General features: G+C 37.2%; 4 protein-coding genes across 6 annotated transcripts in view; 2 read left to right on the forward strand and 2 right to left on the reverse strand.

The window, feature by feature from the left end:
* LOC118278614 (modular serine protease-like) overlaps positions 1–13226 on the forward strand; it is a 200117-nt gene that overhangs the window by 91897 nt on the left and 94994 nt on the right. The window lies entirely within an intron of this gene.
* On the forward strand, positions 2619–5245 carry LOC118278550 (uncharacterized). The gene is made up of 2 exons (XM_050703664.1): positions 2619–3976; positions 5077–5245. The coding sequence occupies exons 1-2, from the start codon at positions 2710–2712 to the stop codon at positions 5106–5108; spliced, it is 1299 nt and encodes a 432-aa protein (XP_050559621.1). The 5' UTR covers positions 2619–2709; the 3' UTR covers positions 5109–5245.
* LOC118278554 (poly [ADP-ribose] polymerase tankyrase) overlaps positions 11177–13226 on the reverse strand; it is a 137046-nt gene continuing 134996 nt past the window's right edge. The window contains exon 25 of one of the 3 annotated variants that reach the window (XM_050703447.1): positions 11177–11481. The gene's annotated coding sequence lies outside the window, so the exon portion shown is untranslated. Of the gene's footprint in view, positions 11898–13226 lie in introns of all 3 variants that reach the window. The other 2 variants (XM_050703446.1, XM_050703443.1) reach the window with 2 other exon arrangements.
* Positions 11177–13226, reverse strand: part of LOC118278551 (unextended protein) — a 64655-nt gene continuing 62605 nt past the window's right edge. The window contains exon 14 of the mRNA XM_050703468.1: positions 11177–12718. Within this exon, the coding sequence (XP_050559425.1) occupies positions 12626–12718 (93 nt within the window). The 3' untranslated portion in view covers positions 11177–12625. The remainder of the gene's footprint in view (positions 12719–13226) is intronic.

The following is a 13226-nucleotide window of genomic DNA, read 5'->3' on the forward strand; positions in this document are numbered from 1 at the left end:
CTCCGGGCTCGAAAAGCAGGAGTAGGATCAGGGTGGTTTTTCTCAGTAAGAGTCTGACTCTCCTCTGGGCCTCGCCCAAGGGTGAGAGAAGTCAATGGATGCATTTTCACGCCTCAAAATAAAAACCTTGTTCACTGAGGCCACTGCATACCCCTTTATGACATTAAAGACCGTGATGATGTGTGACGCTAAGTTACAGTGTCCATCCGATCCACCCCCTTTGTGCGAATGCAGTACAATGCAGAATTGATGCAGAGGGCTCACATTAAATCAAGGAATTATACTAAAGGAACATATGACTTCACTTGTTACTCTAAACGCCGTACTCAGAGTCATTTAATGGTTACTTAACCCAGTCCTTAGCGATTGTTTTCGAAACAAAAGTTAGTAACGATACTAAGGAATAGTTTGTAATATATTTTGTGCATTAAACGATGCCCCACTCTAGCATTTTCTCCTGGTTGTGGGTGCGTTTACAAACATACAAGTTCACATACACATGCACACCCAGGCCAAATTAACAGTACTTGTGGTAGTTTTCACGATAAGAGTTGCTCCGTGCGGGAATCGAACCCGCTACACTGGCACGGTAAGTTGCCCAGCCACCGCGCCAACCGTGTAGTCAACTTAATGGTAAGCAATTGACGCCACTCATGGATATCCGCATTCACAAGACAAGTTAGAGATACGTTGCTATCGTTTTCGCGATTCTGGGTTCGACGATTTGGTAACTAGGAATGGAGGGGGGAGGATTGGGCCTCCATTAACCTCACTTACACGACGAAACTCTACGCAAGCGTTGTTTCACGCCAATATTCTGTGATAGAGATATCCCATGTAAAAAATTGTGCACTGAGCGACGTGGACCTTCTGCAGTCGTCGCATTGAGTGCACATTCTAGAATGTTCTGTCTGCACTGCGCAGGTCACAATTAGTACTTCGGTGTGTGATATATTTGTGTGCAGTTATTGGTATACTGGTCATATTTAAACGAGAGATGCAGAAGGTTCAATTAATTGATTAGTCTTGGTTTTAAAGATAAGGTTAAAACAGTGTAAGTGAAGTAAGCGTGCGATTCAACGTGCAATGTTGCACTGTGCGCGCCATCTAGCAATGACGAATGGTGTTTTACAACGCTGTCATTGCTTCCATTGTTACCTAGTAGATGCAACAGAGACGCTTTAATTATGGAACCAGATTTGCAAGTAATTTTCAAAGGATTGCGCTTTTCCACCAGAAAACAGCCTTTTGCAGGTTAGGAATTTAAGGGTTGCTGGAGAATTGGGGATTGGAAGGGGGGTAATTGGGCCTCCGGTGTTGCATGGGACTTCAATGTTCCGGTGTTTTCATAGTTGTATCTACTGTAGATCCTGGTGCACAGGAATGGCAGCGGTTTTGGCACGTTTAGAGCGGGCTTATACCAATAAAAAGAAGTTGTATTTCATTATCATAAGTCCTGAGCGACGTGGACCTTCTGCAGTAGTTGCATTGAGTGCACAAGTCTAGTTCTAGAATGTTCTGTCTGCACTGCGCAGGTCCTGTGTCGCGATCAATAGTTCGATGTGTGATATATTACTTGTAGCGAAATTGCTATCCTTTTACTTACTAATAACATAAATTGGAAATTTTGTTTGTTTGTCATTCTTTAATATTGTTTAATGGAGTGTTTCTTAGTGTCTGTAGGTAGTCTAGAGGCTGGAGAGTGATATAGGATACTTTTCTTTGACCATGCAGGTGAAGTCGTGGCTATAAACTAGTAGATGAATAAACACTCTGATATAAATCTCCAAAGATGTAGACAGAGCTACATATTATTTTATGTAAATAGGTTTGTGTAATACCACGGCCTCACAGAAAATCAGTGTAAAACTACGCTTGGGTTGTGTTTTTTTTGTGAGTGAGGTTACCACAGGCCCAATTCCTCCCTTCCCAATCTTCCAACCCCTATTCCCCAACAACCGTTAAACTCCTAACCCCAAAAGGCCGGCAACGCACTTGTAACGACCCTGGTGCTTCAAATATCCATTGACGGCGGCAATTGCTTACCATCAGATGATCCGTCTGCTCGTTTACCGGCTTATATCATAAAAAACACGAATGGTGAAAAGAATAAACTTCTACCTACCTTTTAGGATGTATAAGTGATTTATACACAAGTGGATCGATTGGTGTTGTAGCTTTAATTGATCACAGCGGACAACTTAACAGGTTACCGGGGCTCCGGCTCCAAAAGCAGGAGTAGGAACGGGGTGGTTTTTAGTCAGTAAGAGTCTGACACTCCCTCCCGCCTCATCCAAAGCGGGAGAAGTCATTGGATGATTGTCCTCAGAAAAAAAAGTTTTAATTGATCTACGGATACCGATCGATTATCAAACAATCGATTGCCGATCGATTTCATCGGTTATATGTATGTAGGGAGAACACCCTTTGGGAAAAACATGTTCTAATTTATAGAACACACATTTTTATACTTCTAACATATACATGTATTATATTAAACTTATACATCAACAATTACACAACAAAAGTAATAAAGTGAAATGTCAAAAAGTCGACATATTTTATTAGGCAGGAGACGCGCCGGGAGTGTCCATTAGTGTAATTCCCGGCGTCCCGAGCCAGAGACGCGACCGACCCGCGCCCCGTCGAACGCATTCTCGTGACGCGCACAAATCAATTTACATCTCCTGTTAACTTAATGCAAATTAAATGCATATTACTCTAAACGCGAAACGCACACGCAAAATGACTTTGCACTTATCCATTCCGCAAATACGGCCTAATGGGTACGCTACTGAGCCAACTACGATTAAAATAGTGTACAATATTAGTGGTGACAGAACCATCTCAATCGACCGACATTCGGAGCCGGAGCCATGTTCTTCTACAACTGTGGATAATAATGTTGGACAAGCTATGGTACCTTTGATTGCCCAACAAAATAACCTACTATCATCGCTCCTGAACGTATTGCGCCAAAATAATACGGATTCGCGTCTCCCTATCTTCAATCCTGATACAAGAAGCATGGATCCTCGCTGCTGGCTGTTGACTGCTGATGCTTATGTCATCAAGGAACAGCAATCAGGAGTTGCACTGCAGTCGGCTCTTGATCAGGCACTTAGAGGCAGTGCTTTGGCGTGGTTCAAGACAGTAGCCAGCCGTAGCTTAACATGGACCGATTTTAAAAGGCTGTTTGGCGCAAAATACTGCGAAGCTATGGAAGCTCAGAACACTCCAGCAAGCTGTTTGATTAATTTGCAAGGTTGTACGATGAAGGATAACGAGAGCCTCGCTTCTTACGCCCAGAATCTAACTGCGATGCTGACGTCCGAATTTGAGAATGTGTCCAAAGAGGAGATTGTATTAGCCATCGTGCTGTCTCATATGGCGAAATTGGATGAACGCGTGCTTAATATTGCTACGTCCAATCCAATTGATACACGTTCAAAGCTCAATGAGGAACTGAAAGACATGTTCTATATTTTACCCAAAGATGTGCCCAAATTTTCGCGTCAGCGTCAGTCTGATAAAAACTTCAATATGTGCGGAGAAGAAGATGTGTGCAATATGCCCCAATTTTCGCGTCAGCCTGAGGAAAAGTTTATTATGTGCGGTGAAATTGACCTCACAGGACCATCCTATGACACTCCTGAAGCTCCGACAGCTTCGGAGGTGGTGCAGGGGAGAAAACGCATGATGCATGCTCCTGACAATGATGAAGAGGCTAAAAAGGCAAGGCAGGTGGACTCTTGCTGCTGCCTCGATGAAGGCAAGTGTGATTATTGTTTGCGAGACAAGGAGAAGAGAAATGAGGGGCAGTTGTCTGTCAGCGCGGCGTCTGATGATGTGTCTCCTGCAAGCCCTGATGATGCTTTTCAGCATCGCCCTGGTGAAGCTTCTCCTGCACTCCCTGTTGAGGAAATACCTGGACTCCCTGTGGTGAAAATACCTGCACACCCTGGTGACGATGGCGGTAAGCTATATATATTAAGATTATAACTGCCGCACTTAGAGTCATTTAATGATTACTTAAACCTATTCCTTAGTAACGATTTTGTATCGGAAACAATTGGTAAGGAAGGTTTAAGTAACCATTAAATGACTCTGAGTACGGCGGTTAGTGAAACAACGCTTGCGTTGTGTTTTGTTGTGTGGACGAGGTTACCGGAGTCCTAATTAAACCTTTCCCAATCTTCCCAATCCCCGATTCCCCAACAACCCTTAAATTCCTAACCCCAAAAGGCAACGCACTTGTAAAGCTTCTGGTGTTTCGGATGTCCATGGGCGGCGGCGATTGCTTACCATCAGGTGATACGCTTATTTACCGGCTTATAGCACAAAAAGATGCCAATAATTATAAAAATTCACTGCTGATAATCAGCAGTGAATTTTAACATCAATGTTACTTTTTCAACTTATATGTACTTTCTAAGAATATTTAGACACCACTGACAAATGGTGAAGGAAAACATCGTGAGGAAACTTGGGCTTATAATTTCTAATTATTATAAGTTTGAAATCGCCAACCCGCATTGAGCAAGCGTGGTGATTAATGCTCATGCCTTCTCCGTGTGCGAAAAGGCCTTATGCTTAGCAGTGGTTACTTATTAGCTGATTATGATGATCATAGTTTAATTTAAACTTAATTTACGAATCTCTGGCGTGCAAATTAAATAATAAATGCGAAATTGTTGCATAAATACTTACATAATAAATAATATTAAGCGAATACGCCGCTCGCGAGCCTCTTGCGATCTAAGCTGTTGTTGCGGATGCTCGACTTGTTCCAAAACAGACCGGGGCTCATAATCATATCAAAAAATATTGCGAAATTTTATTTTGTTATTTTGTAAGTTAGGTTTTTTGTGATACGTTCACGTAATTATAATTACAATATTACTGCACGCTCATAACAAAAATATGTGCCAAAATTGAACAAAGAAATGAGTCACCTGTGACTCTTGAGCTTATTCTAAATATTCTTCATGAGTCATATGTGACTCATTTGACAGTTAAGTTGTCAAAAACTTAAAGAAAAGCTGTTTGCTATAAATCCTCTATCGCTTCTTCCAGGTCCGCCATCATCAGTAATCGTAATCGGGTAAAGGGTTGCCAAGACATCAGACTGGAGGGCTGAGGATGGAGAGTAGCACTACTGGTTTAGCCCCACCAATGTAATACCACGGCTTCGCAGCACACCGGCGTGAAACAAAGCCCTTGCCACTCCTCAATCCCAAATCCAGGGGCCAGTCTGCTATTACAATAGTGCCGATTGAGCAGTGCAAGAGGGACGGAGCTATGTAGGTTGTATAGCTCCGTCCCTCTTGCACTGCTCAGTGATCGACCATTCTGACACAATTGTAATAGCAGACTAAGGTCCCAGACTGGAGGGCTGAGGATGGAGAGTAGCACTACTGGTTTAGCCCCACCAATGTAATACCACGGCTTCGCAGCACACCGGCGTGAAACAAAGCCCTTGCCACTCCTCAATCCCAAATCCAGGGGCCTTAGTCTGCTATTACAATTGTGTCAGAATGGTCCATCATTGGGCAGTACGAGAGGGATGGAGCTATACAACCTACATAGCTCCGTCCCTCTTGCACTGCTCAGTGATCGAACATTCTGACACAATTGAAATAGCAGACTAATGCCCCAGATCACTCGAGACCCAATCCATCCCACCATCCAAAATCCTTCCTAAAAGGTTCCGCACTTGTAACGCCTCTGGTGTTACGGGTGTTCAAAGGTGATCTGTCCTGCCAATGTACGGCAATTTCTTTACTTGATGTTTACTCTAGTTTACATGTTTTATAAGTGTAATAGAATATCGATATATGATTACAAATTAATTATAGTTATACTACAAGTAATACCTACATGTCGTAAAGATTTGGTCTTATGTTAATCGGTTTTATTCGTCGTCGTCAGGAAGAAAGAGAAATTCCAATGAAATGAAATGAAATTACATTTAGCCCAAACGAATAATAATATTAAGATTTCGTAGCATATTTAAGATTAAGCATATCTTCAAATGGGTACCTATGACCTCACATTCAGTGGTAACATACAAAAAATTGTATTCAGTCGTTTTCGACATTCCGAAGCTGCGGACAACAGCAGACAACCACTCTAGTTTTAATGCTGAAGTAAGAACGGGTTGGTGTTTAGTCAGTAAGAGTCTGACACTCCCTCTAGTTTCACCCAGGGCGGTAGAAATCATTTGATAATGATTCCCTTCACAAAAAAACGTCGTTTTTGACATTTGGAAATTGTGTTATTTTAATACTATTTTCTACCTAAATGTATTTTTTGAAAAATCAAAGGAAAGAAATATTCGTCTTTTTAACGAAAATTCTATCTACCCTCAATTATTTTTTTATATATTTTATTTACAAAAAAAAACCGGTTTCACGGTATTTTCCCAATAAAACAAAAAACCTAAAAACAAAATTGTAAGTCTTTAAGTGTCATGGCATGTCACTTTGTCACGTTCGTAGTGTTTTACAATTATAACAGGTATCCGTTTTAATATTATATTAGTTTTAAGTAGTAGTGAGTGTATTAAACATACCTAATTAATATTACATTAATAATAAGAAAATGTTGTAAGCATTCATAGGCCACTGTAGGGTGAATCTTCAAAAAAGTTAACGGCGTCATTATCCTCAACCAAAAGTTAACAATTCTGCCGATTGAAACACAAAATTTGGTTTCAATAAATTAAGCTGTGACACTGCTTTCAACCAATCCAATAAAAATAAGGATGGAGGTTTTTGAAGAAACACTCCGTAACAACTTACCATCAGTTGGGTGTGTTCGTTTTTGCAAAGTCAAAGTCAAAATCATTTATTTCAAATAGACCAGGAAGGCACTTTTGAACGTTAAAGCAAATATAATAATTATAATTAATAACGTCTGTCTGTCGGTCAGTCCTCTAGTGAAGCTATTTGCTCGTTCCAAAGTGTAGATTCCTATGGAGAAGAACGAGCAAGAAACTCCATAGGTTACTCTTTTTCAATCAGGTTCACAATACAATACTTGGTTACATTGTTCTTTGCTATAAAGAAAAGAAACCCCAGCATTGACAACAACAACTTAGTATAAGAAGTATTAAATAATCATCTTATTTATAAATTACTAGATACTCCCACGTAGTTTCATCCCCTGCTCAGCTTTTATATGTCATAGCGTGATGTTTTAAATTGTCCCTGAAATCGACGTCCAAATCGGCAAGAAATATATAATAAAAACTTCAAAAGACTAACACAGAGTATACTTTTTCATGGAAAACACACAAGTCATCATCATAATCAGCCTGTGCTCGTCCACTGCTGGACATAGGCTTCTCCACGAAAGTTACAATAAAAAAAAAATGTTGGTACCACTGGTACCACTTTGACGTCGACTTGAGGAACACCCCGTTTAAAAATCCATAGTCATGTGACATTTTTTATATCTGTCGAAAAAAGCATTTTTGTTAAATAAGTAGTGTTTACCTTCATATAATTTGTAGTACATAATATAATGGCTATACTCAAATGTGTGTGTTTTTAAGCTCTGAATGTATTGTATGTGTGTTTGGAATTTCGAAATAAAGTTTTTTGAATCTCTAATATTAATATAATCTTCATTTTTTTTCGAATCATTTTTTTTAACGTTGATAAGTCTGAGTTTGGCCACCAACCCGCTTACTGCCAGGATGGCGAAGCGAAGATGTGGCCGAAGATAGAGCACAGACTTAGTAAGTACCTACCATAGGCTTAGCCAGGTTTTAGTATCGGGAGGGGTTCGAAAGTCGACCCATTGTAGTCATACAGACATTGTAGTCAAGCAGGGGATGTACTACGTTAACTACAAAAATAACGCTCTGTAATGTCTAGGTACTTATTTTTTTGGAAAAAATACGCCTATGGTACGTACCTATTTACTCTGACCTTAATCTGACTGACTGTGATAATATCGACTGGATTTCTCCCAGTTGTGCAGTCTCTTTTGTGCCTTTAAGCTTAAGTTATTCGGCGACGGAGATGTCTCGCATCCGGCGTTTTTCAGGCCATGGTGCGGAGCGAGGGGGACTGGGATACCGTCTCCTCCTCCTCCCTTCTGTAAAGCAGTCAGTGAGGGAACCAATCTCCTCACGGTCCGACGGTCGCCAGAGACACTCTGGGCGTCAGGGATCGCGCGACGATTTCTGGCCACCGTAAGTAAACCAGAAATAGACACGCGCCTGTGGCGCGTTCCACGTGCGCCTCAAAGAGCCATCAGACCACCACAGAAGGGGCCCAGTAGGGCTGATGCCTGATCCGAAGCTGAAGCGGACTACCTAGCGGATTTACCAAACCTCCGGCTCGAAAAGCAGGAGTAGGATAAAAAATAAACTAATTTCGTAAAGAATTAAAATAAAACTACAAAAGAAATTAATGAATATGTAAAATTCATTTATTTATTTATTTTATTTACGTAATCATCGAAATAAATGCTCTTAAAAATTATATTTGTAACTGTTATAATAATATAATATAATATAATGATAATAATTAATAATTCATACATAATTTGCTTGATATTAATAACATTTTTCGTTTTCTTTTAACATTATAACTACCGTGCAATTAAAAAAAAAAACAAAATTCAACAGCGCTATACAAATTTCCAAACTAATAAAAATATTGCCCTTTAAAAAATATATAAGTACATTTTTAGTTCTGGCAACATATTAGGGTACAATTAGTTTTTTTTCAACATTTCCTTTGATACCAGAATACGTGTGTCACACATCTACACTACACGAGGCATTTGATACTTTATTTATCATTAAAAAACGATTTTATAAAAGTATAAAACTTAAAATAACACATCAATTATGACTTTTCCTTTATTAACCGAACTAGCTGCTTCCGCTTGGTTTCACCCGCTCTGCTCGGTTCCTATTTATTGCAACGTGACGTTTTACAGGTCATAACCTTCCTCGATAAATGCGCTATCCAACAAATAAGAATTATTCAAATCGGACCAGTAGTTCTTGAAAAGAGTAACGATGGACTTTCTTTCGAAGCTACACTTTGAAACCTAGCTTCAATGACTTAATGTGAAAATGTCAAAACAAAAAACAAAATTGATACCTCTATATGAGCCAGAAGTAATTTTACACCCAAAAAATAATAATATTTATTTTCGATTTCCTTACGTACCTTCATCAATCACTATTCGAAAGTTAAAAACTAGTTTACAAAAAAAAAAACAACAATAAATGTTTAAAAATCTAAATCCTACTTAAATGTTAATTTTAATTTATTAATTAAAACAAAAATGCTTGGATTACAAAAAAAAAACATATCTACTATTAAAATATTATAATAATCAATAGTTATAAAATACTCCATTATAAAATTGTAACGTAACAGGTATATTATAGCGTAAAGTTATAACATTTCATGCATCTCAAAAAATTTGTTTCTTTTCTACATATTATATTAATCAAGGCACCATTTATTTCAGGAAGTATATAAAAGTAGTTTGACTGTAGGTATATAGGGTGTCTGGTAATTAGTGAACGATATTTAAACACGTGATTGTACTCATGATTACAAACAACTTTCCCGACCCGACTTTTTTGTATACTCATTAGTTTTTTTTTTATCGCTGCTAACAGCTGATCATGCGAAATCGGGCGCGCGCCTCACGAAATTTTGTTGTTTTCTTATTGTGATAAAAATAAAACTAATGAGTATACAATAAAAGTTTATATAGGAAAGTTGTTTGTAATCATGAGTACAATCACGTGTTTAAATATCGTTCACTAATTACCAGTCACACTATATATTTATGTATTCTAAATGTGAACATTAACTCATGGCGATACCAGCGTACGTGTGTCACTGGACAGTGAACCTCGCTACCGTCAGTTGACTGGACATCTACACTACATGAGTCACTGTTTACATGTGAACATTAAATACGTATCTTTCAAAGCGTTTGATACATAGAAGGCACACATACAATGCTTATCATAAAATATAGTATTTTTACTCTTTTCGCTTAAGTAATAAGGTTGCATTTTCAAAAATTCTCTTCTACATAAGTGCATTTTTTTGTTAAAAATATCTTCTACGCGGCTATGTCCCCCCAAAGGTAGGATTGTCTATATTTTAGACATATTAGCACATACAGTATGGATATCACTCATATGACTTAAATGAAACTACAAGTAGTACTCGTCCACAGAAGCATAATACAACTAAATATTTCAACGAAAAACTGAAATTTTCAAACAAAATAAATAATGAAATAAATCAAGTATTAAATTCTGTATGAACAGCTCCATGTTCCTTGACCACAGAAGAGCTGTAATGTAGTAGGTTGTCTAGGAATGTTACGGACATGCGGCGCGGCTGTTATAATGTCGTATTTGTAAAGAGTGTTCAAATTAGTTCAAAGAGAATAATGCACTTTTTGGCTTACCTACTGGGCCTATTTCGCTCATTTTTCGTATATCGTCAGCCAAGATGATAACAAATATGTGGTTTGAATTAAGTCATAAGAGGTTTCTCCATACGCTATACAATGTACACCCACTTTTCACCATTTATGTTATAAGTCCCATGTAATAGGGGATGAGTCTATTTATCAATTCTTTTTTATATATGTATATTAAATTTGTGGTAGCTCAAAGGTTAAGGCACTCGTCTTAAACACATATATTTCTGTACTATATTTTAATAGAAAAAGGGACTAAGCAGAGATGCTCAAATTAAACCAACGCTTTTCACCAGTAATGTTATAAGCCCATGTAATAGGGGGATGAAAATAGACATCGGGCTCCATTCTAATCTGTATCGACCCAGGAATCGAATCCAAGACCTATTTCTCAGTCAGTGGATTTCTGTGTCAGTGATATTTTCCGAGTTATATGTACTTTCTAAGATTATTTAGACACTACTGACAAACGGTGAAGGAAAACATCATGAGGAAATCTGGGCTTATAATTTGGGCATTGAGCAAGCGTAGTGATTAATGCTCAAACCTTCTTCTTTTGAGAAGTGGCCTTTGGTCAACAGTGAGGCAGTTATATACTGATTTCTTTCTTTTTATTTATCATTCGCTCATTTTGTTCCTAAAGTGCAAGTTTCATCGAAATCGCTACAGCCGTTTCCGAGAAATGGTTACAAATACACACATTTTAAATTGTTCGTTTAATATAAATCATAATTATTAATATTAATTGAATTCATATTTATATAAAACTGTTTTAAAATTATAAAAATAAATTATTTTTATAACATGTCATAATTATATTGTGACTTTGTTTATATTCACGCCTCTTGCCCCCGTGGGGTAGACAGAATTATTAAATACATTGTAAATTTTACAAAATTGTTTGTTTTTTTGTCATATAGTAATGTAACAGAGTTTATATGAGATTTCGTTTTATCTAAATAGTGTCAATAGATATATTTTTTTATATTATGTATAGCAGACCTGATGGTAAGCAATCGCCGCCGCCCATGGACACTTGAAACACCAGAGGCGTTACAAGTGCATAAAATATAAAATATAAAATGCTGAATTGGGCATCGAATTTTGTACTCTGACTAATACATATTTTGAAAAAGTATCAGAAATCTCATACAAACACTGTTGCATATTATATGTATATTATGTATGTATAGTAAAATGTATATCTATATATACTAGCTTTTACCAGCGGATTCGCTTGCATTCCCGTGGGATAAAATAGTAGCCTATGTGTTATTCCAGACCATAATCTACCCCTGTTTCTAAATTCAGCAAACGGTGAAGGAAAACATCGTGAGGAAACCTGGGCTTATAATTTCTAATTATAAGTTTGAAATCGCCAACCCACATTGAGCAAGCGTGGTGATTAATGTTCAAACCTTCTCCGTGTGAGAAGAGGCCTTTGGTCAGCAGTGACCACTTATAGGCTGTTGATGTATGATTTAATGGGAAGTGTTATATTTATGTATTATTTTCAAGCGAAGCCGAGGGCAAAAGCTAGTATTATAATATATTATATATACAGGAAGACTTGAATTGTAACATTTGTTTTTCATATATATTTGTGATTTATACATAACAAAAAAAATATTGATTAAAATTATTTTCTTCAGTATACAATACCGAATTTATTTAAGTCAAAAATTTTATTAGAAAATACGTAATATAAAATATTAATTGTATACATTGTAAGGCCCACTTTTCAGCAGTTATTTTATGAAACACACCGTCACGCGTTTTATCCCCGAAGAGGTAGGCAGGGGTGCATATTACAGCACATAATACCGCTATACACTATACACCCACTTTTCACCATTTGTGTTATAAGTCCCATGTAATAGGGAGTGAGTCTATTGCCATATACTGGACACAATTCCAGACACCGTGCTACTACTGAGAAATTTTCAAAAAAAGCTCAGTTTGACTTTGCCCTACCCGGGAATCGAACCCGAGACCCCTTTGCCTGGCAGTCGCACTACTGAGGCAGGCAGTTTCTTATGTATATTATATCTTAATCCCATTATTATAAGATTCTGGTGTTATTATGAAAAAATAAATGTATATTACGTATTTTCTATTAAAATATTTCTTCTATTATTTTTTTAATTTACTTTTTTAATAGTTTCTCCTCTTCCGGATGTACTTCCTTGTCAGACTTGAACGTCGCGTTCGTATGGGGGCTGGCAGAGGTCGGTACATACTGAAATTGTAATAGTTTTATATATATTAGTACACAGTCATATAGGGAGGAAGGTTTTCAGAGAAAAAGGCATTTAAGTGTATGCTTGTTCATTTCATTCATTCATACAATCACTCATTCATACATATAACCATTCATTCATTCTGCTATTTAGCCGTTCTATCATTCTTTTATTAATTTATTCATTCGCTCATTATTTATTTATTTATTTTATTTATTCAATCATTCATTTTTATATTTTATTTATTAATCAATTAATTCATTCGTTCATTCATTTATCCGTTCATTCAATCAATCAATCGCTCAATCGTTTAGTTATTTGTTTTATTATTTCAATAATACAGTCTTAAAATAGTCTTTATTTATTTATTCATTCTCCTTGAATTCCTTCATTCATTCATGTACTAATTTCTCTACACATTTTTATTAGTTAAATTCCAATTACTAAAATTAACCCAAACAACCTATCAATTACTGTAAATAAATAAAACCATTTAATAAAAACATA

This window comes from Spodoptera frugiperda, chromosome 24 (assembly GCF_023101765.2).
Source record: "Spodoptera frugiperda isolate SF20-4 chromosome 24, AGI-APGP_CSIRO_Sfru_2.0, whole genome shotgun sequence".
Taxonomy (NCBI): domain Eukaryota; kingdom Metazoa; phylum Arthropoda; class Insecta; order Lepidoptera; family Noctuidae; genus Spodoptera; species Spodoptera frugiperda.